This window comes from Chiloscyllium plagiosum, chromosome 2 (genome assembly GCF_004010195.1).
Source record: "Chiloscyllium plagiosum isolate BGI_BamShark_2017 chromosome 2, ASM401019v2, whole genome shotgun sequence".
Classification (NCBI taxonomy): domain Eukaryota; kingdom Metazoa; phylum Chordata; class Chondrichthyes; order Orectolobiformes; family Hemiscylliidae; genus Chiloscyllium; species Chiloscyllium plagiosum.
The window spans coordinates 51,803,875-51,829,402 of NC_057711.1; the positions used below are offsets into that span (position 1 = coordinate 51,803,875).

General features: G+C 39.2%; 1 protein-coding gene across 5 annotated transcripts in view; it reads left to right on the top strand.

The window, feature by feature from the left end:
• fam81b (family with sequence similarity 81 member B) overlaps positions 1-25,528 on the top strand; it is a 105,071-nt gene that overhangs the window by 1,889 nt on the left and 77,654 nt on the right. For all 5 annotated transcript variants that reach the window (XR_006314508.1, XM_043709604.1, XM_043709612.1 and 2 more), the window contains exons 2-7: positions 131-205; positions 12,427-12,676; positions 15,408-15,526; positions 17,820-17,949; positions 18,184-18,290; positions 20,034-20,169. Coding sequence is in view for 4 of the 5 variants with exons in the window: in XM_043709604.1 (XP_043565539.1) it covers positions 165-205; positions 12,427-12,676; positions 15,408-15,526; positions 17,820-17,949; positions 18,184-18,290; positions 20,034-20,169 (783 nt within the window). In the remaining variant the exon portion in view is untranslated. The remainder of the gene's footprint in view (positions 1-130; positions 206-12,426; positions 12,677-15,407; positions 15,527-17,819; positions 17,950-18,183; positions 18,291-20,033; positions 20,170-25,528) is intronic.

Genomic DNA, 25,528 nt, shown 5'->3' on the forward strand with positions numbered 1-25,528 from the left:
TTAAGGTACTGAAATGCTGAAATCAAATCCTAAACACCAAATGAATGAATAAGAAATCAATTGAGCACCTAATGTGATATCATATTTCAAAACATTGACTTACCTTGTTTTCTGTCTTTTCCTGTTTTAGAGTGTTCGTGAATAATTTGAACTTTGTTTTAAAAATGTCTGGAGAAAACTTTTTGCTGGTTCAGATACCAGGGAAGTAAGTGTTAGAGACATTGGTTTATGTTATATTCTTATAATGCTGCAGTGATTGAAAGGGTGGCCAGCTCCTCGCATGATGAGAACAGGAAGCAGTTTATTCAACTGTCCATTACAAGCATCATGTTAACATTAAAAAGACTCTGATTATATATCTTGAAATAATGTATTTACCAGTCCAAGTATAAACAAGAAGGCTATGATTATAAGGAGCTAAAATTTTGATATGAGTTGATAGAGAAAATCAAAAGGCTAAATTTCCTGGTTGGTGTTTGACCCTAAAAACAGAACCAAGTTGCACATTGTCAACATCTCCATCCACACAAACGTTTGGTAGGTAGGAACATAGGAGTAGAAACAATGACTGCAGATGCTGGAAACCAGATTCTGGATCAGTGGTGCTGGAAGGGCACAGCAATTCAGGCAGCATCCGAAAAGCTTCGAAATCGACGTTTCGGGCAAAAGCCCTTCATCAGGAATAAAGGCAGAGAGCCCATGCTTCAGGCTCTCTGCCTTTATTCCTGATGAAGGGCTTTTGCCCGAAACGTCGATTTCGAAGCTTTTCGGATGCTGCCTGAATTGCTGTGCTCTTCCAGCACCACTGATCCAGAATCTGGTTTCCAGCATCTGCAGTCATTGTTTCTACTCCCATGTTCCTACCTACCAAACGTTTGTTCATGCTTCAGGCTCTCTGCCTTTATTCCTGATGAAGGGCTTTTGCCCGAAACGTCGATTTCGAAGCTTTTCGGATGCTGCCAAGGAACATAGGAGTAGGCCATTGTGCCCCTCAAGCCCATGCTGCCATTCAATGAGATCATAGTTGATACTTTGGCCCATATCCCTTAATAGCTTTGCTTAACAAAAACTTATATATCTCAGATTTAAAATGGACAACTGATCTAGCACTAACTGCCATTTGTGGAGGAGAGCTTCAAACCTCTACCATTCTTTGTGTGTAGAAGTGCTTCTTAACATCTCCCCTGAATGGTCTGTCCCTAATTCTCAGACTATACTGCCTTGTTCTATAATCTCCAACCAGTGGAAATGGTTTATCTTTATCTTTCCTGCTTTTTCCTGTTAATATCTTGAAGACTTCAAGTAGATCACCCATAACCTTCTAAATTCTGTAGAAATCTTGCCAGATTAATATAATCTCTCCTCATAACTTCACCCCTGAAATTCAAGTGTCATTGTTATAAACCAACATTGTACTCCCTCCAAGGCCAATATATCCTTCCAAAGGTCCGGTACTCAGATCAGCTCACGGTACTCCAAGTGGGGTCAGATAGCCTCCTAATATTCAATGTGACAAGATCCTAGGGGTACAGGTCCAATCAAAGTGATGTCAGGCTAGCCACCCAGGGAAAAGTAACTGCTGCTGAAGCTGTGAACCAATTGCAAGAGCTGCTTTGCCTGTCCAGTGCCAGGGTTGATGAGATCTTCTCAGAGCTGGATAGGAAATTGGAGTGAGGAGGGAAGCATCCAGTTGTCATGGTGCATATTGATACCAGTGAACAAAAATAGGACAAAGAAAGAGACTTGGCTGATCAAATATATAATCAGGAGCTGAATTAAAAAGCAAAATCACAAAGTTAATAATCTTTGTAATCAAAGTTACAACCTCAGCCCCAAACAAGTTGGTTTAGGTAAATGAGATCAGAGATTTTAAGTTGTGGCTCATAGACTGATGTTGGAGAAGTGGATTTTAATTCGTGGGACACAAATACAGTAATGGGGAGGGAAGTAGAAGCTATGCCGTTGACGTTGTTTTCACCTGAACTACATTTGAACTTGTGTTCTGGTGAGTATCTAAGGCTGTTAAGAGTGTTCTAAAATGAATAGTAGAGGATGAGAGAAGATTTCTAAAGTTAAGTTGAAAGTACAAGATGATAATGCAGTGGTCTGGTATTGGTAATGATAATCACAGATTGGCAGGGACAGAGCATACAAGCATAAGAGCATACCAGGAATTTTTTGTTTACTGCCCTCCCTCGTTGCCCTTGGGAAGGTGGTAGTAGACGCACAATGCTGTTAAGGTGGCAATTCCAGGATTTTGACCTAATGACACTTGAAGGAATGGTGATATATTTTCAAGTCAGGATAGTGAGTTACTTTGAAGGGAAATTGCTGATGGTTGTGTTCCAAATGAACCCATCTCCTTCACTAATGCCATGTAGGGAAGGAAATCTGTCATCCTTACGTGGTCTGGCCTACGTGTGATTCCAGACCCAGAGTAATATGGATGACTCTTAACTACCATCTGGGCAATTAAGCATGGGCAATAAGTGGTGGACTAGCCAGAGGTGCCCACATCCCTTGAGTGAATAAAAATAAATAGCTGTTCTGTTCTTCTAGATGGTAGTGGTTAACAGTTTGGTAGATATTGTCCGAACAGCCTTAGTAAATTTCCGTAATCCATCTTATAGATGGTACACACTGCTAGCATTGAGTACTGGTGATGGAGAGAGTGAACACTTGTGGATGTGGTTCTGATCAAATAGGTTATTTTGTCCTAGATCGTGTCAAGCTTCTTGACTATTGCTGAAGCTGCACTCATCCAGGCAAGTGGGGAATATCCTATCACACTCCTGACAGACTTGGGAATTCAGGAATTGAATTACTCATTGAAGGACTGCTCTTGTAGCCACTACATTTATATCGACAGTCCAGTCAAATAAAGGAGAAATTATTTTAAATTAACAGAGAGGGAGAAGAACTTATATAGAAGCTAATTTAGAAATCCAAAGATAAAATTTAAGGCAATGGGAAAGTATACCTCTTAGCATAAAGACTCCCATCACCAAACATACCAAAGGATTCTGCCTATGGGACCTGGCAGGCAGTGACCTAGTTTGTTTACCTGAGAAAGTGAGAACATTTAAAAACAGCAATTTCAAGAGAAACCAAAATTTCCAACTGAACATATTCCTGAGGTATCCGAACAAGATTAAAAATCAGTTTCATATGTTTTAATTATATTTTTCTGCTATATTATAAACTTTATCAGGAGCCTTGTAGACAGTATATTGAAGGAAAAAAGAATTTTAAAAAATAATCTGCAAGTATCTTCAGTGATTTTGTTAATTTGAGTTCTTGTTTCTACTTTATGATAGGTTTTTGTGACTAGATATTTTATTCTAGATATACCTAGCTAGTTTGGTAAACTTGACTGTTTTCACAACATTAATGGTGTTACATTTATAACCTTCCCATACCATTTCTAAATCCTCAATGGGTTGTTTCTTATCTTCCCTATTCCTTCTTACCTCCTCAGTTTTGACTTTCTGTTGTCTAGTTTGAAGTCATTGTTGAAAATAGTTCCAGGAATGAGAAACTTCAGTTATCAGGTTGGATTGAAGAACTTGAGACTGTTCTCCTGTGACTTGACAGAGGCTCCCAACATCATGAGTGCACTGGATTGAGCAGATGGGAAGAAATTGTTTCTGTTCATAAAGGGAACAAGTACAAGAGGACATAGATTTAAAGTGATATGCAAATGAAGCAAGGTTGATGTGAGAAGAAACTTTTTCACTCAGTGGATCGTTAAGGTATGGAATGCACTGACTGGAAATATGGTGGAGACAGATTCAATTGAGGCATTCAAGATGGCATTGGATGATAATTTGAATAGAAGTGTGCAAGGGTGTGTAAAGAAAGCAGGAGATTGGCACTAGGTAATGATGCTTGACTGAAGATCTAGAGCAGGCATGAAGGGCTGGTTGGCTTCCTTCTGTGCTGTTCAAATTCTGTTTATTTTGATCTGGCTGCAGGCTGTAAATAACCTTCACTAGGTTCTATGCATTTCCCACTCCTAGCTGCCTTGAGAGAACATTTCTGGACTTTCTCTGTAAATTGCTCTGTCCTTATTGTGGTGCCTTCAAGTGGGTGCTATGAATGAAATTACACTTTGGCATTGATGATGAAGAATGGCTGTCTGTGGTAACGTGAGAATTGCCTGTTATTTGCTACTTGTCATGCTGGAAGTTACAAGGCTGGGGGAAACTGTTGAAATAAGTTTGGCAAATTGCTCCAATTCCTCCTCTAGATAATGCATACTGAAACCATAGTACACAGCAATGTATGACCTAAATGTTAATTTCACTGCTTGGGCATTGATGGAGTGGACTGCTCTGTTGGGTATAGTGTCAAGTATCTTGATTCAGTAGCAACCATCTAGGCAAGTGCCGAACATTCCCTCACAGTCCTAACAAACCTTGCAGCATAAAAAGGTGACTGAAGGTTTTGGAGGTAAACCACTCAGTGTAGACAATCCTGTTTCTAACCTGGCCCTTTATCTGTATTGTTTAGAGGCTAATTCAGTTATTTTTCTGATCAATGAGTAGTCCTAGAATGCTCCTTGGGAGAGCTTGGTGATGATTGTGTCAGTGAATGGACTTGCCTTGTTGGAGAGCTGTTGCCTGAAATTTATGCAGCTAGTCTTTCTGCCATTCGACAAACCAAATATGGATATTATGCCAAGTGCTGCTGTTTTGTTAACAAATGGGTTGTGAATGGAGATGAACGCTGTAGAATCCAACAACCATGACCAACTTCCTTTGTCTCAGATATGTCCAGATGTTGGAAGCATTTCACATTGCAACTCCACCCTTGACCTCAGTTTTGACAGGTCATTTCATTGCCATCTATTGATATTCACATTGTGTCCTGACTAGATCAAGGCTACAAAGACAATTAAAGCTGAATGGCTGTAGGTGGAACCCTAACTGAACAGCCAAAGATAAAGATAAGAATAAAGATAAGAATTAGTAGTTTCATAATTCCCTTCTTAAGTGTACTGTATGCAAGACTTTTAAATATGATAGATAGTTATATACATAAAAGCTTTGCTGATCATATCTTCAACTAAGAAGATCTTTAGTTTAATTATTTAACTTGTTGATGTTAAATTATTTGGGATTGACCCCAGATGATAACTGGTCTGGGACTAAGGTTTTGATAGAAATTTTTAACAAGACAATCACCAGGACAGCTTGTAATTTTGAGGATGGAACTGGGGAGGCCTCATGTGAAGAAAGTAGTGCAGATAATAGAATGAAAATAAATAAAAGAAAAGAGAGTAGAATACCTACAAAAATGTGTTTTGTTTTGAGGAAGGGAAAACAAAAAGATATAAAATAATTAAACCATGGGAAAGAAATAGGAGAGTTGTGAGTAAATATGGTATTAGATTAGAAGGAGTGAGTAATCCATTAATGTTCTTTATAATCTAAGGAACAAAGAATTATAGGTACAACCTGGATGGTATATGTTAGCCATGATGGAAATGAAGCTGTTCAATGTTCAGAACTGTGGTGAACTAAATCACATACCAAATGTGATTGTACTACAGGAAAGATAAGGAAAATGTGAGAAGAAAGGAAAACCCTTTATGATTAAGGATGAAATCAATTCAACGATGAGTTAAGATATAATGAGAGGTACAGAGGCAGTCAAGTTTTAATGGGCGCAATTAGAAGTAGAAAAGGATTTAGGATATAGTTCTGTTATTTACAGAGTCCTTGGTAGCAGATGAATAAACCTGAGGTTAAACAAGCTTGTAACAAAAGCAGAGTGATTTCATTGGGGATTTTAACTTTCATATAACTTTGGATAAGCAGATAAGCACATCAGAAAAGTCATGACTTTCTTGTCTTGAACAGTTTTGCTGAGTGAAGTGTAGTGGAACCAACAAGGGCTAAAGCCATATTAGATTGAATAATGAACAGTAAGGTAAAATTATTTAACCTAATGTTGAGCGAACATTTATCTAATAGTGATCATAGTATGGTTGAATTCAAAACATTTATGAAAGAGAGAAACCTGAGACAGAAACTGAGGTTCTAGATTTCATTAAGGCTGATTTTAATGGATAAGTCAAGGATTGTCCTCAGTAAATTGGACAAATCTATTTAAGGGTAAAATGACAGAGCTTTATGGCATGGATTCCAAAAAACGTTTAACATGATACAGTCATAGTCCTTACCCCTATTGGGCACGAGTTGTATTTGCCGACAAAGACATCCATGGACAACAAAAGAGATAAGAGATTGTGTTAACTAAAAGGAAAAGCTGACAAAGATGCAAAAAAGGACTAGCTGAATGAGAAAGATGTAAAAACCAGCAACAGATAACGAAACAAGTAATAAGCTACAAAAAGGGAGCCTGAAAAGAGACTTATGAGTGATATAAAAATCAACAATAATTTTCACAACTGCTTTGGGAAAAAGAAGAGTAGACAGAAGCAATGTTCAGTATGTTACACAGTATCTGTGGAGAGAAACAGCAGAGCCAATATTGCAGGTCTGTGGTCATTCATCAGGATTGGTGTGGCCAGAGGCAATGTGGGTTTTTTGAAAACCAGTAATGGTAGTTATGCCAGTTAGAAAATGGTTAACATGCTAAATAATTACTTTTCATCAGTGATTACAGTAGAGGAAGAGGTCAGTTTATCAGACAGGCCAAGGAAACTGTTACTGAATCAGGAATAGGAGCCCAATAAAGTTAAAATGAGAAATTAATGGTGCTAAAGAGTGACAAATCCCCAGGACAATATGGATTGCATTCTATGCACGAAGTAGGGGAGAACATTTTAGATGCCCTAACTATAATTTTCCAGATGACTACTGATTCAAGACATTAGATTAGAAAGTGGCACATATCATTATAAAAAGGTACCAAGGAAATATAGATCAATGCAGCTAACATCTGTTGTTGGAAAATTGCCAGGGCCTGTAATTAATGATAGGGTTACCATGAAAATTTTAATTTTGAAAGCCAAGTTGGATTTATAAATGATAGGCCGTGACTGCCAAAACTGATTGAATTTATTGATGAGTTAACCAAAATTAAAACTCATGGAATTAGAAACAAATGATTGACCTAGTTAGAAGATTGGCTGAGAGGAAGTAGCCACAAAAGCACCAATATTTGTGTATCACTATTGAAAGAGGAACACTCTTATTGATAGAAAATAAACATCCAATAGAAGGAAAGCTATTTCAACATGTCCCTTATGATAACAAGCATTTCACTTAAGTATTCAATGATTTATTTAAACATGCATTTCACTTAAGTGATTTGTACCTTATGTCAATAAACATTTCACTGAAGTGCTTAATGACTCACGTGGATAAAAGGGCACCCCAATGTCAAAGTGATAGTTTGGGAAATGAGTCATGTTGTGCCAATTCTGTAGCAGTTTTATATAACCAGGCACTCTGAAATACCAAGTTTTTTTTAGCTTCATTTCTTTTGGACAGTTTCTTGACAACTTTGCAAGTCCCAAAAGATTAATACACATTTTATACATTGCGTTAGAAGATAGAACATAGAACAGTACAGCACAGTACAGTCTTTGCTGGCCTTTTATCCTACTCTAAGGTCAGACTAACCTACATACTCTTCATTGAACTAACTTTCATGTGTCTATTCAAGAATGTCTTAAATGTCCCTGAATGTGTCTGACTCTGCTACCACCGCTAGTGGTGCATTCCAAGCATCCACCACTCTCTGTGTAAAAAACCTGGATTAGAGTGGTGCTGGAAAAGCACTGCAGTTCAGGCAGCATCCGAGGAGCAGTAAAATCGACGTTTCGGGCAAAAGCCCTTCATCAGGAATACAGGAAGAGTGCCTAAAGGGTGGAGAGATAAATGAGAAGAGGGTTGGGGTGGGGAGAAAGTATCATAGCATACAATAGGTGAGTGGGGGAGAGGATGAAGGTGATAGGTCAGGGAGGAGGGTGGAGTGGATAGGTGGAAAAGAAGATAGGCAGATAGGACAAGTCATGGGGACAGTGCTGAGCTGGAAGTTTGGAACTGGGGTGAGGTGGGGGAAGGGGAAATGAGGAAACTGATGAAGTCCACATTGATGCCCTGGAGTTGAAGTGTTCCAAGGCGGAAGATGAGGTGTTTTTCCTCCAGGCATCTGGTGGTGAGGGAGCAGCGGTGAAGGAGGCCCAGGACCTCCATGTCCTCGGCAGAGTGGGAGGGGGTGTTGAAATGTTGGGCCACAGGGCGGTATGGTTGATTGGTGTGGGTGTACCAGAGATGTTCCAGCATCTGCAGTCATTGTTTTTACCTCATTGTTTTTACCCTGTGTAAAGAACCTACCTCTCCCCGAAACCTCCCTCCAATTACCTTAAAATTATGTCCCATCGTGATAGACATTTTTGCCCTGGGAAACAGTCTCTGCCTATCCACTCTATCTATGCCTCTCAGCTTCTTGTACACCTTTATCAAGTCATATCTCATCCTTCTTCACTCCAATAGAACAGCCCTAGCTCCCTCAACCTTTCTTCATAAGACATGCCAGTCAAGGCAGCATCCTGGTAAAGCTTCTCTGTATCTCTCTAAAGCTTCCAACATCCTTCCTGTAGTGAAGCAACCAGAACTGAACACAATATTCCAAGTGTAGCCCTACCAGGACTTTATAGAGCTGGAGCATAACCTCACAGCTATTAAACTTAATCCCCCGGCTAATGAAAGCCAACACACCATACGTCTTCATAACAACCCTATCAACCTTGGTGGCAACTTTGAGAGATCTATGGACGTGGACCCCAAGATCCCTCTGTTCCTCCACACTGTCAAGAATCCTGCCTTTAACCCTGTATTCTATATTCAAATTTGACTTTCCAAAGTGACTCACTTCACACTTTTCCAGATTGAACTCCATTCAAACTCCATTGTCCTTTCAAATCCCATAAGTGTCCTTATCGCCACTAAACAATGCCTTAACCTCCACAAGAGGTGTCGCAGGACCAGATTCAAAGGTAAATTACCTCTCTAAATAAAGAAGGAATATACAGCACTCACTCCACACAGACCGAGACCTGTACCCATGCAAGATAAAGGCCTCTGGCCATTCCCCATAGCCCGTCATACTCCTCTGCCAATTCTGTGCCCAGCATTCTTTCTTCTTTCTCCTTCATGCTAGATCATTGAATGCCTTGATTGGTTGCAGCTTCAAACAACACTCAAGAAGTGTGTCACTACTCAGCAAAAAGCAGCTGCTTGATATATCATCTGATCTAACACCTTGAACCTTCATTCTTTCCACTGCCAATCCACAATACCATCTTCAAGATGCAGTGCAACAACCCACCATAGCTTATTCGACAGCACCTTCTAAACTCATGACGTCCACTACTAAGAAGGACTAGGGCAGCAGATACATGGCAACGCTATCACATGCAATTTCCAATCAAAGCCACACACAATGCTGACTTGAAACTAGATCACATTTCCTTCACTGTCACTCGATCAAAATCCTGAACTGACTCCTTTAATAGCGCAGTGAGTGTTCCTATACCACAATGACTGGAGTGCTTCAAGAAGGCAGATTACCACCATCTTCCCAAGAACAATTAAGGATGGGGAATAAGTGCTAGCCTGGCCAACAGTGACCAGACCAATGACCATATTTTTAAAATCCACAAGTACCCATGCACATTGAAGCTTCTGAATGAAGACTTGCTTTTGGAGTGCTGAGCCTGCCATTTTGCTTCCAAAACTGCTGCTGTCTCTATCTGACTGTCTGTGTCCTCTTAAAGCCATAATGCTCTAAAAGTGGTAAACTCTTTAGCTTGAAGTTTTGACTTTTATTGGGTCTTTTGGATTTCTTTTCATGCGGGGTGGTGAGTGGGAGGGAGGGTGGGAGATCACTGCTAACACATGAAATTTTCCCAAATGACCATTTCTGGTATCTTTTGATATTTGGGATAGTACATGGTGCTGGACAAGGAAGCAGTTTGTTGCTGTTGATCCTTTTTTGCCTTTGAGTTGCTTTGGTCCTATCTAGTGAGTGGAGTCCCAAATAGACAGGGTAGTGAAGAAAATGTTTGGTAAACGTACCTTTATTAGTCAGTACATTGAGTATAGGAGTTGGGAGGTCACGTTACAGCTGTACAGGACATACAAGATGTTGTAAAACTTGAAAAGGTTCAGAAAAGGTTTATAAGGATGTTGTCAGGGTTGGTGGGTTTGAGCTATATGGAAAAGCTGAATTGGCTGGGGCTATTTTCCCTGGAGGATCGGAGGCTGAGGAGTAACTTTATCAAAGTTTATAAAATCATGATGGACATGAATAGAGTAAATAGTCAAGTTTTTTTCCTCTGGATAAGGCAGTGCATTAGGTTTAAAGTGAGAGGAAAAAAGTATAAAAGGGCAATTATTTTCACCCAGAGGGTGGTGCATCTATGGAATGAGCTGCCAGAGGAAGTGGTGGAAGCTGGTACAATTGCACCTGGATGGGTATATGAATAGGAAGGATTTAGAGGGATATGGATCAAATGCTGGCAAATGGGACTAGATTAATTTAGCATATCTGGTCAGCATGGATGAGTTGGACCAAAGTGTCTGTTTCTGTGCTGTACATCTCTATGATTCTATAATTAGTGGTAAACGATGAACCGCTATAGAGAACCTTCAGAAGAAGCACTGTTCTTAGATGACAAGAAAGTTTTGTGGATTTGTGTTCAAATAACAACCGGAATTAATGAGTGGTGAAAATAGCCTCTTTATTTAACAATCATTGCACAAGTTCAAGGCAGCAATAGAATCCTGAAATACAGTTCTTACAAGGGCTCTTTATACACAGTTCTTACATATATAAAAATTTCATTACTATGGTATTACTTTTTTTTATCTTTAGTACACAAAGGTTTGAAGGGCTTCTGTCCTGGGAGACAGGAGATGGGTTAAAACATGTGCTAAATGCTGGCTGCTACTTGCGATGGGATGTCTGTCCAGCCTACTTGCATAATTAGGAAGTGTTAGTCATTTTGTCTTTTAAGTTAGTAAATATTAGTAAAAATGCTTGGCAAATATGCCCTAAATAAGTTAAAAATTGTACCTATATTTAATGAAAGAATAAAGGATATTAAACTGATTACTGTAGCTGGGTTGTGAGATTTATTTACTATTTGCTGGTACGAGTTTCATTCATTCATGCAATTTCATGGAAACACGGTTTTGTTAGTTAGTTTCTTAAAGGGATAATGGCCCAGTTAAAAGGTATTTAACAGTTTCTTAATCTATTCAGTCCACGAAATGGTTGGTAAGGGCTGATTAATATTATAAAGTTTCATGAAGACTTGATGGGGGTGGTATTGTTCTGTTATGTTGCACTTATTCAGAGGTAAACACTGCTTGTAGCAAGGGCTGATAAAGTGTGGAAATGCAGTAATGGGTTTGAAAGGGTTGTTTGTAAATTTGGATACTACAAAACCGCAGTTTTATGAATGAATGAAACAGTGTTATGGTAAATAATGGGTTAGTAAAGGATTATGAATAAATGAACGGGAACTCAGTATTAATAAATATAGTGAACTGGTGAATGAGTTAATAAAGATAGCCTATAACACAGTATCTCACACTTGCTTGCACAATAGCAATAAATACTATTGGGTTTAGTCAGGCATGATTATTAGGACCATAGGGAGCTGGCACAGATGCATTTGTACCCTCTGAACAGAACTTCTTTTTGTTACCTAGATACTGAGAATAACATCAATAGAATGAGTGGAGCCACTGTAATATGAAGATTAACACCTTCAGAATCATTATCTTATAACATACTCTCCCACATTCTGCCCTCTGCTAACATGAGGCCTTCCAAAGCTCTGCTGCATGTTTTGTGACTCGGAGTAAATCTTCTTCACCTATTCCTTATGCTCACAGATCTACCCTGAATCAAAATGACAAACAGTGTCTTGATTTTAAAATTCCCATCTTTGTTTGGAAATTCCTTATAGCCTTGCCCTTAACCTAACTCTGTAATCACTTACAACTTCACAACCCTCTGAGACACCTGTGACCCTCTAATTCTGATGTCCTACACATTCAGCATCATAATTGCTTCCAGTCATGGTAGTGATGTCTTCAGTTACTTCGGCTCCAAGCTTTGGACAAATTAATCATTTAACCTAATTTCGCCTTTTTTGAGTTATTGCCATTTTACAATGTTCTTGCAAAGTACCTTGGAACATTTCATGATATGAATACTGTTGTATAAATATAAGTTGTTGTTGTGCTTGTGATCAATAGACTTTTGCTAGCCAAGGTTATTGAGGGATAGAGGGCAAAGGTCAGTGTGCTGGACTTAGGTTACAGACCATATGCAATCTTACTGAGCAGAAGAATAGGTTTAAAAAGGATAAATGACTGACCTTCCATCCTATCTTCAATGTTCAATGTTCAGTTTCTTTTTGTTTTGTTTACTCAGAGACCACACTTTGCTTCAAGTTCCAGTAGTGACGAAGAGCTACTTACAAATGATGGATGATCGTATATCCAACCAGGAAAGGACTACTGCGACACTTCTGGAGCAAGCTTTTCAGATTAAAGAAGACATCATAACCCACTTGAGAGGAAACCAGGGCCACTACCCAGTTGAAAAAGTATCCCAACAGCTTCTGGAAAACCACATACAAGTTACAACAAGGATTCTCAAACAACTAAGTAATGATATAGAGGTACTTTATTTCTTTTGCTGTTCTTACTTATCATCATGGAAATGATATGAGTGAGTCTGCCACATTTGTACTAATTACTGCATGTTGCTACAGCCAGTGTGGCATTATGAGTCAGAAAAAAAAATCCAAGAGAATTCAGGGTATGTATCCATCCATCTTCAATCTACTGAACTGCCATAAGTCTGCCACCTACAGACAGATGTGTAGTGTTTTACAATCAGCTTCCTCACAGCATCAGTAAGTTCATGAATAAATTGTTCCAAGTAACATCATCAGTAATAATCTCGTAAAATTAAACTTGTTGTAGATGGTTTTTATTCTCATGACTGGGGCAACACCATGAGAAAAAGATCAGGCTGCCGATTTGATAACTGGGAAAGGTAACTTTTCCTGTTAAGAGTTTTCCATTGAAAGGTTAACATTTTTTAACTTCTTCCATATTAAGTTTTATTTATTTATTTTTGTGCAAATCTCATTGCGATTTGCATTAATTTTGATTTATGTCAAAATGTCCGTATTTATTAGCGTTTGTTGGAACATAAAAACTTGGTGGAAAGATTCAAAGCCTGAGGAAAGTATTGAGATAATGTAAGTTCTTTTGGAAGAAGAATAATGTTTGAAGCACAGTATAACACTGCAGCTGTGTGCTGTGACTTAAAGTCAGCTCCTTTGTATTTTGGGAAACTATGTATAGTATTCTTCCATTCTTTAGTGGGCATTTTTAAACAATTTATTCTTTCACTAAGTGTAGACATCACAGGGACGGTGAGCAATCATTCCCCATTTTTAATTGCCCTTGAGATGGGCTGTCTTTTTGAACTGCTAATGTCCATATTAGCTGCATGCACAGTGATGTTAAGAAGTGAGTTCCAGATTTTTGACCAACAACACCATAAAAATCAACTAGGAGAAAGTGAGGACTGCAGATGTTGGAGATCATAGAGTCGAAGAGTGTGGTGCCGGAAAAGCACAACCAGTCGGGCAGCATCCAAGGAGCAGGAGAATCGACGTTTTGAGCATTGATGCTTGAAATATCGATGCTCCTGCTCCTCGGATGCTGCCTGACGAACTGTGCTTTTCCAACACCACACTCTTCAACACTGTAGAAATGCCAATTATACATCGAAGTCAGAATGGTATTTGGCTTGAAGAGGAACTTTCACTTTGTAGTATTTACATCCATATCCTACCTTTGCCTTTCCATTTGGTAGAGGCCACAGGTTTGCAAGGAGCTGCTAATGGAGCCTTGGCAAGTTGTGCAGTTGCATGCTGGATATGATACACGCTGATGCCACTGGCATAGGGAGTGAATGTGTAATGTGAATCCAGTGCCATTCAAATGGAATGCTTTGACCTGGATGGGGTTGAGCTTCTTGAATGTTGTTAGAGCCTCACTCATCCCAAGGCAAATGAAGAGCATTATATCACACCTCTGCTCTGTTTATTGAAGATGGTGGACAGGCTTTGAGGAGGTAGAAGGTGAGATCCTCACTTCTGAGTTCCCAGCCTCTGACCTATTCTTGTAATCATGTCATTTATATAGTTGGTCAATGGTACCCTCTAATATGACAATACTAGGGCATTCAGTGAATGTCATTTAGTATCAAGGGGAAATGGTTTGACCCTCTCCTGTTGGAGCATTGCCCAGCAATTGTAAGGCATCATGTTGCTTGCCATGTATCAACCCAAGCCTGAACGTTGTCCAGATCTACCTGCATATGGACACAGATTGCGTCAGTATCTGCATCATTGTGAATAGTACCAAGCAATGTAAAATCAGCTATCAACATCCCCACTTCTGACTATGAAACAAAGAAGATCATTAATGATGTATCTGAAGCTGCTTTGGCCTGGCAAGCTATCCTGAGGAACTCCTGCCAGTGGACCAGGATTGAGGTTATCCTCAATGTGAACACAGATGGTCCCTTCAACCATGGACATTCATCTGTAACAGCTAGATTTGTTAAGGCAAAGTTAATTAGATTTTTCCTCACTACCTGTTACATATCAATTCTAGCAGCTGAGTCCGTCAGGACTTGGCCAGTTTGATCAGTAATAGTGCTACTGATCTACTCTTGGAGATGAATATTTAAGTTCTCTAAACAAGGAACAGCATTGTCATCATCAGGGTTTCTTACAAGCTTCCAACTGGCTTTCAACGTGCAGCAGTGCAGATTCATTGGCTGAATGGGTTGGGCAATAATTGATAATTAGCAGGAGGTTCCCTGCCTTTTGGAGTTGATGTCATATGGCATCATGAGACACAGAGTCAATGTTGAGTCCCACGGTAATTCCCAATTGTACACCATTGTGCACCACCTCTGTGTAATTGTGGGACAGGATAGAGCCAAGAAAGGTGACAGTGGTGTTTGGAGCATTACCTGCAAGGTATAATTTGTTGGGCACGATTATAACAGATTGTTGCTTGACTACTTTGTGGAACAGACTGATTTTAGCACAAGCCTCCATATTTAAGGAGGTGGACTTTGTATAATTGACAAGCCTAGGGTGTGCCATTGATATTTCCACTGTTGATGCTAGATAGTCCATTTAGTTTTGTTCATTTTTAACTTTTCTGTAGTGTTTGGGAGAACTGAATGGCTTGTCAGGCCATTGCCAATGGCAGTTAAGATTCAACCTTCCAAAAACTGGCTTTTAGTTCCTAACTTATTCATTCCACCAGTTGCTGTCATGGGATTTGAAACAATGTCCTCATGTGATATCTTCCTAGGTTCTAGAAGAACAGATTAGAAGACGTGATGGTGTGACTACTGGGACTAGCTTCGCAGTTCAGAACCTGAACCAGAAACATTTGCTTGGGATTGGGGACCTCCGTGGAAGAGTTGCCAGGTATGAGGGATGGAGCTCAGATTGGCAGGAAAACACACAAAAATACTAAAGCATAAACACACTACCTAAACTAAGGCCAAGACCACACTTCCACATACAACTCTACGACCAGCTCTTGGTTTGTAAGGATTATTTAAGATTAACACCATCTAGTAAGAATCCTGACAATTTCTGTCTAATTTCCTGTGCAGTTACAAGGAATGAAATTGAACATGAGTGACGATGGAAAACTACTGATATGTGGTCTGCCATCTATTATAAGCCTGCCTGATATTCATTTCAATTACCCTCAAAAGAATTGATAACTAGCTATGTCAGGCAACAAACACAATACTGCCTGTTTTGCATTCCTAACTATATCCAATTTTGTATCCAGAGGCATCGTCTCACAAAAATTCATTATGCATTTTTTGATAATTATGCACAATAGTAAATAAAAGCATTTTGGGGGTAAAATCTTTGGAGACAGTTCAACCAGGGTTATTTTCCAATCTACGCAATAATACATTTGTAATGATATTAAATTTGGTGTTTATTTTAATTAATTATCTAAAATGCAAACCAGAAAAGAGATGGGGGAATGCGAATTCATTCTTATTTATGGACTGGATCATAATGTATGACTCAGGTGAGTGTGCATGTAGTATTGACAACATAAATGGAGTACTTGTTTGCAAAGATTAAGCTGCTGTACAATGTTTGACAAACATGGCTTCGAACTTTAAAGATTTCTTGCTAAAAATCACTACAAATGAATGAAAACATTAAGACCTTCAGAAGGTTAAAAACTACTGCCTATAAAATATTGCAATATTGATACTTACTAGCAAGAAAATATAAAATTTGCTTATTTAGTAGATAAATAAGCAGATATTTTTGTCCACTTATTCAAATTTGAACCAAATCTGAGCAATAGCTGATAATATCTGGATTTTACATTTATATGAATTGATCCATTTGTTTAGAAGCTGACAGAATTGACATTTGTTGAATTCCCTCAAAGCTCTGATTTTTTTGAGTGTTGCCTGCAATTGGATCAATGTAGTTCTTTTGGTTACTCAATGAGACAGCAGCTAATGTTATAATGTCTATAATTCTTTCTGCTGATTGTGGCACAGCATTAACTGGTCAGTTATAAAGAACAATACAGCACAGGAACAGGCCCTTCACCTCTCAAGCCTCACCAAAACATTATGCCTTTCCATAATAAAACTGTCTTCCCTTACAGAATCGGTATCCCTCTATTCCCTTCCTATTCATTTATTCATCCAATTGCTTCTTGAATGCTGCTATTTTGTCTGCTTCCACCACCTCTTCTGGTAATCTATTCCAGGCACTCACCAGCCTTTGTGTAATAAGCATGCCTCACACATCTCTTTCAAATTTCTCCCCTTGAACGTGTGTGCCCTGTTAATTGACCTCTCCACCCTAGGAAAAAACCTCATACATTCCACTCTATTCATAGCATTCACAATCCTATAAACTTCTATCAAGTGGCCCCTCAACCTCCTGTGTTCCAGTGAAAATAAATCCAGTCTATCCAATCTTTCTTCAAAGCTAAAATCCCCCATTCCAGGCAACATCCTGGTAAATCCTTTCTGTACCCTTTTCAAAGCATCCACATCCTTCTGGTAGTGTGGTGACCAGAACTGTATTCCAATAATGGCCTAACTAAAGTTTGGTTAAGTTGCATATTAACTTATCTTTCCTTATACTCAGTGCCCCTTCCAATGAAGGCAAGCATGCCATGAGCCTTTTTTACTACCTTATTTACCTGCGCTGCCACCTTCAGTAATCTGTGGTCTTGCACATCCAGATACCTTTTTTGTATCAATACTCCTAAGGGTTCTGCCATTCACTGTATAATTTCCACCTGTACTTGACCTTCCAAAATGTATCATCTCACATTTGTCTGGTTTATGTAACCATGAAGCATTTTATTACTTATTTTACTGCCTTATACTGGCTGGTTTATCACTTCCTCAGCAGAATTTGTCATTAGCTCACAGTCTGTTCTCTTCTTGCATCCCATTTTCTTCCCTTTCTTGGTATTATGATTATTTTTGTCTTCCTAGTCTTATGTCTTAACTGCACTGGCGTGACTTCTAATACAAAGCTCATCTCCCTAAGCTTGAAGGGGCAGGTTGCCTGTACCTGTAAAGCCAATTCCCCAAGTGTAGCGCAGCAGAAGAAAAATGGAATGGGGAGGGTTGCAAATGAATATGGGAACCTGCTTAATTTCTGTCAATTTAAAGCAGTGAACTGGCTTTATAATGTTGTTTTCCAACACAAGGTGCGATGCCAGTATCTCCAAGCTGGCTGGAGACGTCAGCATAACCAACAATGAGATTCAAAAAGTAAAGAAAGATGTTCAAGATGCGAAGTCTTCCTTCCAGGAGCAAATCAAAGAATTAGAAATTAAGGTTGGTAGATTTTTTTCAGATAAGTTATGTGAATGGAGTTCTTGATATAAATGTAATTTGTTAATGTTATCGAAACTTTCACACCAAAGTGTTTGTTAGTTATGTGTACGTATACAGAGATGGACTCTGGAAGGAGAGAAAACTTTAGGAAGTGCAGCATTTTAGGATATTGTGTAATGTTGATGTTTCCAGAGCATGGAAACATAATCATTTATGTCATTGTTTTTATAATAGGTGACACAACTACTGAGAAATATAGATAACTCTAAAAGTGAACACAATACAAACTTAAAGACTGCAAGAGGAGAGCTACAACAAGAACTTCAGCGATTAGATTTCAAGTAAATTTTTTATAAATGTGAAATATGAATGTGTTAATTTTTACCACATTCATCTTGTTGAATTATTCTATTTGAAGTCTTTGGAGATTTAACTGGTATTTAAGAGTTAATTTAGAACAACTACATAAATTGAATTATTAACTTAGAATTATGCGGCATACACAACACTGAAATGGGTCATTTGGCCCAACTTGTCATGTTGACATTTATGCTCAACTCAAGCCTCCTCATCTAACATTATTAGCATTATTCTCTTATTCCTCCTATACGTATCTACCATCCCCAGAAAAAGCATTCATACTATTCTCCTCATTGTACTGAGTTCCATATTCTCACCGAGTCACTGACAAAAAATATCTTCTGAATCTCCTATTTGAATTCGAGGAGACAATCTTGCATTGCTGTCTCTAATTTTGGTCCTCCTCATAAATGGGAAACATTTTTATCTCTGTAAAGACTGCTGTTGGATCTCCTACAGCTTTCTTTTGCAAGGGTAAAGAAACCCCAGCATGTTCATTCTCAGCTATTAGGTATACTCCCAGTTTTTTGTAATTCCTGTAAATTTATTTTGCGCCTTGTTAATTTGTATTAAGTTTGTTTTTGGTGATTTGTACATTTGTACCTCCAGATGCTCCTTTCCTCTGATTAGATTTTATTTTCTAGATAACATGCAACCTCCTTATTTTTGTTCCCCAATGTAATACCTCACATTTTTCTATGTTAAAATTCATTTTCCTGAACTTGTCCCAGCTACAAATTTGTAATTTGTTGTCAGTCCTCCTCATTGACCACATCACAATTTGGTGTCAGCAGCAATATTAGAAATTATATTTTGATTTAAAACCTTAATCATGAATATAAATTGTGACTAACAGTGGTCCAGGGCTGATCTTTGTGGAACACCACTTCCCACCTTTTGTCACTCTTGGTAAGTATTCTATTCCCCTGCTTTTGTCTTGAAGCCAGATAGTCATTCATTTTGCTACCTACCACGTGAGTCTATATTCCTTGACCTTATTCATCAGTCTATTACTTACTCATTACTTGTATTAGGATTGGTTAGCTCAATTGGCTGGGTAGCTGGTTTATAATGTGTAAATGACAATAGCGTGCATTCAATTCCCATTCTCGCTGAGGTTACCATTGAAAATCATGCCTTCTCAACTTTGCCCCTCCTCACATGAGGTGTGATAAGCCTCAGGTTCAACTCACCTCTAGTGATCTCTCTGGAATGAGACAACAGTCCTCTGGGACTATGGCTACTTTACATTTCTATGAACTGCATCTACTACATTACTCTTGCCTACTTTCTGTTGCCTCTTTTAAAAATTCAATGAGGTTGGTCAAGCAAGATAGAAGATTATAATGTACCTTTGTCATGCACAGATTCCTAATTGAAGGAATAACTCATAACTAAATTGAAAGGTTTTTCTTTGTTTTGAAATGCAGCAAGCAACTTGAATTGAAACACAATGAAAGTTTGTCAAAACTTTCGTTTGTTATTTAAAACAGCCCTGTTCCTCTTCCTCTAAAAGTAGCTGTGGAAAAGTTTGGACATGATTCTGCTCGTATAATCTGTGTAACGCTTATGTGTTTCATGAATGTGAGAATTCCAAGAAATTACCGCAGAACATTGATAACTGTTCATCTGTTTTAATTTTGCATTCATTGAAACTGTTGGGTGCTGTATAAACCCTGTGTGAAGGCTAAATTAATTTTACGCTGTAAACAATCATATTCCAGGATTACTACTGCACTGACTGAGTTGCAAACACAGATGCAAAACCAACGGAAGTGGGCAGAATACAAACTGGATAAAACAGAGACCGAGATAATACAGAGAGCAGACCACTCCTTACATGTTATGCAAGAGAAAACCGTAAGCAGTTTGCTTTATATTACTTAACACAGTAAAAAAAAAATAACTCATAACACTTTGCATATGACATATGTAGAGTGGCAGGAAAATCGACGCATCGGGCAATATCCTGATGAAGGGCTTTTGCTCGAGGCGTTGATTTTCCTGCTCCTTGGGTGTTGCCTGACCTGCTGTGCTTTTCCAGCATCACTCTGATCTAAATTCTGGTTTCCAGCATCTGCAGTCCTCACTTTTGCTTATATGACATATGTAATTAATCAATAACTTCCTTATCATAGATAAAAAATTTGCAACTTTAACTTTAAAAAACAGACACTAGGCACATTACAGAGGTTGCAGAGATAAGGATGGACAAACTTACAGAAGCATTTTGAGATGAAAATTTTAGATTCAGTGTGCTGAAGGACAGGGAGCCATAGTGAACCGGACTTAGTGTAAGGCAGTAGAAATCAGCTGAGATTTGGATATCAGAGGTTATGGAGCGTATGTGGAGGGGAGCCTTGAGGAACAGGAAGTTGAAGTAGACATAGAAACAAAGAAAGTAAGAGCAGGAGTAGACCATTTGAACCTTGAAGCCTGCTCTGCCATTCACAATGGTCAAGGTTAATCATCTCATTCAATAGCCTCTTTTCATTTGTCCCCCCATATTCTTTGATCACTTCAATCCCAAGTTCTCAAAGTCCTTCATGAAATCAAACAATGTTTTGGCCTCAACTGCTTCCTGTGGCATTCCATAAGCTCACTACTTTCTGAATGAAGAAATTTTCTCCTCATTTCAGGCCTAAATGGTTTACTGTGTATTCATAGACTGTAACCCTTAGTTCTGGCCTTCCCTGTTCATCAGGAACATTCTTCCAGCATTTACCTTGTCTAGTGTTGTTAGAATGTTGCAGATTTCTATGAGAGCCCCCTCATTCTTCTGAATTCCAATGAATATAATCCAAATCTATGACATAGGGATGGATCAAAATATGGGTAAGACACATTTATCAAGGGTGAACTTTTTTCTGGAGGTAGATGATGACAGCAGCACTTAATAGAAGAGGGATTGTGTATAAGCAGAGGGACCCATTAAATATCAGCAAATGTCGGAAAGAATGTATTGAATGGTTCTCAGTGGAGTAGTGAGAAGATTGAAAAAAACAAATTTGGGTCTCCTGGAAGAAATGAGTCAAAAATGGAATGTGACTGACAATCAGAATCAGGGTGATGGAGGAGGGCATAGGTAAAGGAGGAGGAAACTGCACGATGAGTCTCAGATTTAGAAATTTAGCTCTTCAAGTTTAGCATTGATGGCGAGGGCAGTGAGGGTGAAGAAAGGGTTTGAGGAAACAGTATGACAATGGACTTTCTTGCCCTTGGCGGATATAGTAACAGAAGAATAGCAGTGAAAGGCAAGGTTAAGCTCCAGTCAAATCTAATTAGATGATTTGCTGTCACTATCACAATTTCCCCTTTAACAGGACTGTTTCACCAGATTTTCTGCTTGGCAGCCAAGTGTGCTCTCTAGGCAATCTTGTGTCAACAGCCTGCGTGATTGAAGATTAGGAAGTCTCATAGGCAAACCTGACAGACCCTGCCTTGAATTGAATTGCCAGTGCAGTCAAAGTCTATAGCCTGGATCAATTCTTATCAATACTTTGTAAATTAGAACTTACTGCTGCCATTGCTTTTTAAGGGATCTTATTTGAATCAAATAAATTCTCCATTCACACTTGGAACTGTTACTTGTTGCTCAGAACTACAAACAATTTGTAAAACGTTTATTTTTCAAAATATCTGTAATAATGACGCACACAAATTCCTGAAATAGTTTTGAATAATTTCAAATTTCAAAAGTTATAAGATAGTAAATGTACTCAAACACTGAGTGACTTTTCCAAACAAACGTTTGTTGCAACTTTGTCACACGTTGAATTTGTTACATACCAGCATTTCAGGTTAGGTTTCCTGTAGTACATCTCTAATTTTCTTTATGAAGTAACCTGGTCTGACCTGTTCTCAGATCAACACAGAGTGGCAATATAAACAGTGTGGTACACTGACATTGCTTTCGCAAATCCACAATAAAAAACAAAGGCTAGAATGTGCTGCTCTCTCGACCAGAATGACCATGGATGAGAAATGTTAGAAAATGTAACAAAAATGAAAAATTCAGGATATCGAAACCAAGAAAACAATTTCTAATTTTTCCCTTAAGGTTTAAATGGCAAGTTCTGAATTTCGTGAATGAACAGCAACCACCATATTTCCAGGTGCTTAAATCTTATTGGCCTAATGGCTCAGTAGTTAGCACTGCTGCCTCATAGTGCCAGGGACCTGGGTTCAATTCTGGCCTCAGGTGATTGTGTGGAATTTGCACAATCTCCATGTGTTTAACTGGGTTTCTGCTGCATGCTCTAGTTTCCTCCCACAATTCAGGTTTGGTAGATTGGCTATGCTAAATTGGCCTGTTGAGTCCAGGGATGTGCAAGCTAGGTGAGTTGGCCATAGGAAATGCAGTATTATGGGCATAGGGTTGGGGAACTGGGTCTGAGTAGGAAGGTCTTTGGTGGGTTGCAGTGGGCTGAATGGCCTCTTTCTACGCTGTAGGGATTCTATGATTATGAGACCATCTAACCTACATTCTTTGCATCTTCTAATTCTCCTCTCCTTCTATCAAGAAATTTCTCGTAATCTGGCAGCAGCTTGTCCAACTCTGCTTTCATCACAGCGCTACTACATGCTGCGTGGATACCATCCTCCTCCATCATTCACTCCACCAAGTCAGCACTGGCAAACCACCAAAATTACCACATTATCATTGCTGCTCTTGGACCAACTCACACATCCATGCAGCCCTTCAGTTTTCAGGTTGGAGCTCAGGGACATGTACAATTTGTATGGGTCTGCCAAGTCTCTTTGCATACATACACAGATATTATGCATCCACTGTCTCTGTGACTTGAATTCCTTTTTAGAACATTAAGAATACTGAACAACCAAAGGTATGGACATGTTGTGTGCCAATATGCTACATCACTATCACAGCTACAGCACATTTCAACAGCATATGCAGCAAATACATTGTATGTGTTTCAACCAAACAGCCATGTGTGAAAGTCAAAGGGGACCAGTCCTTAGTGGGGTCAGGGGGACTACAGTTAATCAGGGATACCACCACAGATGGTCATCTAAGGGCTCATCTAATTACAGTCAAGGGCTTTGGCCAAGGTCAGACTTGCAGGTCAAGTGCAACCAAACCTTCTTTCTACCTATCACCTTCCCAGCTACCTTCCCCCAGCCCCACCCCCACTCGCCTATTTATCTGTCAGCTCCCTTCCCCCCACCCCCAGATTCCTGATGAAGGACTTATTCCCAAAAAAAGCAATTCTCCTGAACCTCAGATGCTGCCTGAGCTGCTGTTCTTTTCCAGTGCCACACTTTTCGACTGTGATCTCCAACATCTGCAGTCCTCACCGACTACCAACCCTTCTGTCAATGAGCAGCTCCAGGACATTCTGAAGTGGGATGGTGTGAACAGCCAGTGATTGTGGTCCACATCATTAACAATGACACCAGCAAGAAAAAAAAGGAGTATGAAAAGCAGAATAGGGGAAGTAAGGAAACAAATTAATAAATAGGATCTCAAAAGGTTTGTTACTAGTTCCAAATGCGAGAGTAGAAATAACAGGATATATTGGATAGATGGTGTAAGGCAGAGGATTTCATATTCCTGGGGCATTGTGACCTGTTCTGGGAGAGGTGGCACAGTACAAACTGCACGGATTACACTGGGACTGATGTCCTTGGGGGAGTTATTGCAAGGGCTATTAGAGAAGGTTTAAACTAAAATGGCAGGCAGTGGGAACCTATATAGGCAGATGGATGACAGGGAAATAAGGTCTAAGACAGAAAACTGAGTGAGAAATAAGAGAGGTGATAAGCAGAGTTCAAGAGTTAGAATCGAGCAGTGTCACAGTGAACAGGACTAAGAATGCAATAATTTGGATGAATTAGTTGCGCAAAAAGATTTAAATGGGTATGATGTAGTGGGGATTACAGAAATGTTGCTGCAGGAATGGGAACTAAATGTCCAAAGGTTTTCAGTTTTTAGAAAGGACAAATAAAAAGGTAGGTGACGTTGCACTGTTGATTAAAAAGGAAAAATAATGCAATTGTGAGGAAGATTATTAGCTCTGGTAAAGTAGATTCTGTGTGGGTTGAGCTTAGAAACTCCAAGAGGCAGTAAATGATAGTAGAGGTTGTACGTAGACTCCCCAAATTGTGTTTGGACAAATGGACTGGAATGTTTTGAGAATATACATGGTAGAATGGATAAAGAGGAACCAGTTGAGGCTTTTAGAAGGCTTTTGGTAAGGTTCCAGACAAGAGCTGAGCATGTAAAATTAAAACACTTGGGATTGGAGGATGTTTACTGAAATGAATTGAGAACAGATTTGCAGACAAGAGGCAAAGAATAGAAATATTGGCTGTTTTTCTGAGCAGCAGGGCAATGACTACTGGTGTACCACTGGGATCAGTGTGAGGACCCCAACTAGTCACAATATATATTAAATTAGATTTAGTTGGGTAAATTATGTCATATCTCCAAGTTTGCAGATAGCATAAAGCTAGGTAAGAGGGTGAACTGTGAGGAGGATGAAGAGATGGTTCAGTGTGATTTGATTAAGTAAGTGGGCAAGAACATAGCAGATGGATTATGATGTGGATAAATGTGACGCTATCCAGTTTGGCAGTAAAAACAGGCAGGTAGACTATTACCCAAATGGCAATAAATTGGGAAAAGGAGAGGTGCAACGAGACTTGATTGTCCTTACATACCACTCACTGAATGTCTCATTGTGAAAGGATTTGAGTACAGGAGCAAGGATGTTCTGCAGCAACCAGACAGGACATTGGTAAGACCATGCCTGGAGTATTGTGTACAGTTTTGGTCTTCTTATCTGAGGAAGAATGATCTGGCTTTTGAGGGAGTGAAAAGAAGTTTTACCAGACTGATTCCTAGGATAGGAGTGTGGTGCTGGAAAAACACAGCAGGTCAGGCAGCATCCAAGGAGCAGGAGAATCAACATTTCACAATAAGCCCTTCATCAGGAATTCTCAGGAATCGACACCCGAAACATTGATTCTCTTGCTCCTGAGATGCTGCCTGACCTGCTGTACTTTTCCAGCACCACACTCCTGACTCTGATCTCGAGCATCTGCAGTCCTCACTTTCTCCGAGTTGAATCCTGGGATGGCATGCAAGGAGAGATCTGATTGGTTAGGACTGTATTTAGTTGAGTTTAGGAGGAGAAAGAAGGGTCTCATAGAAACCTGTAAGATCCTAATAGGTTTAGTCAGTGTAGGAGAAGGT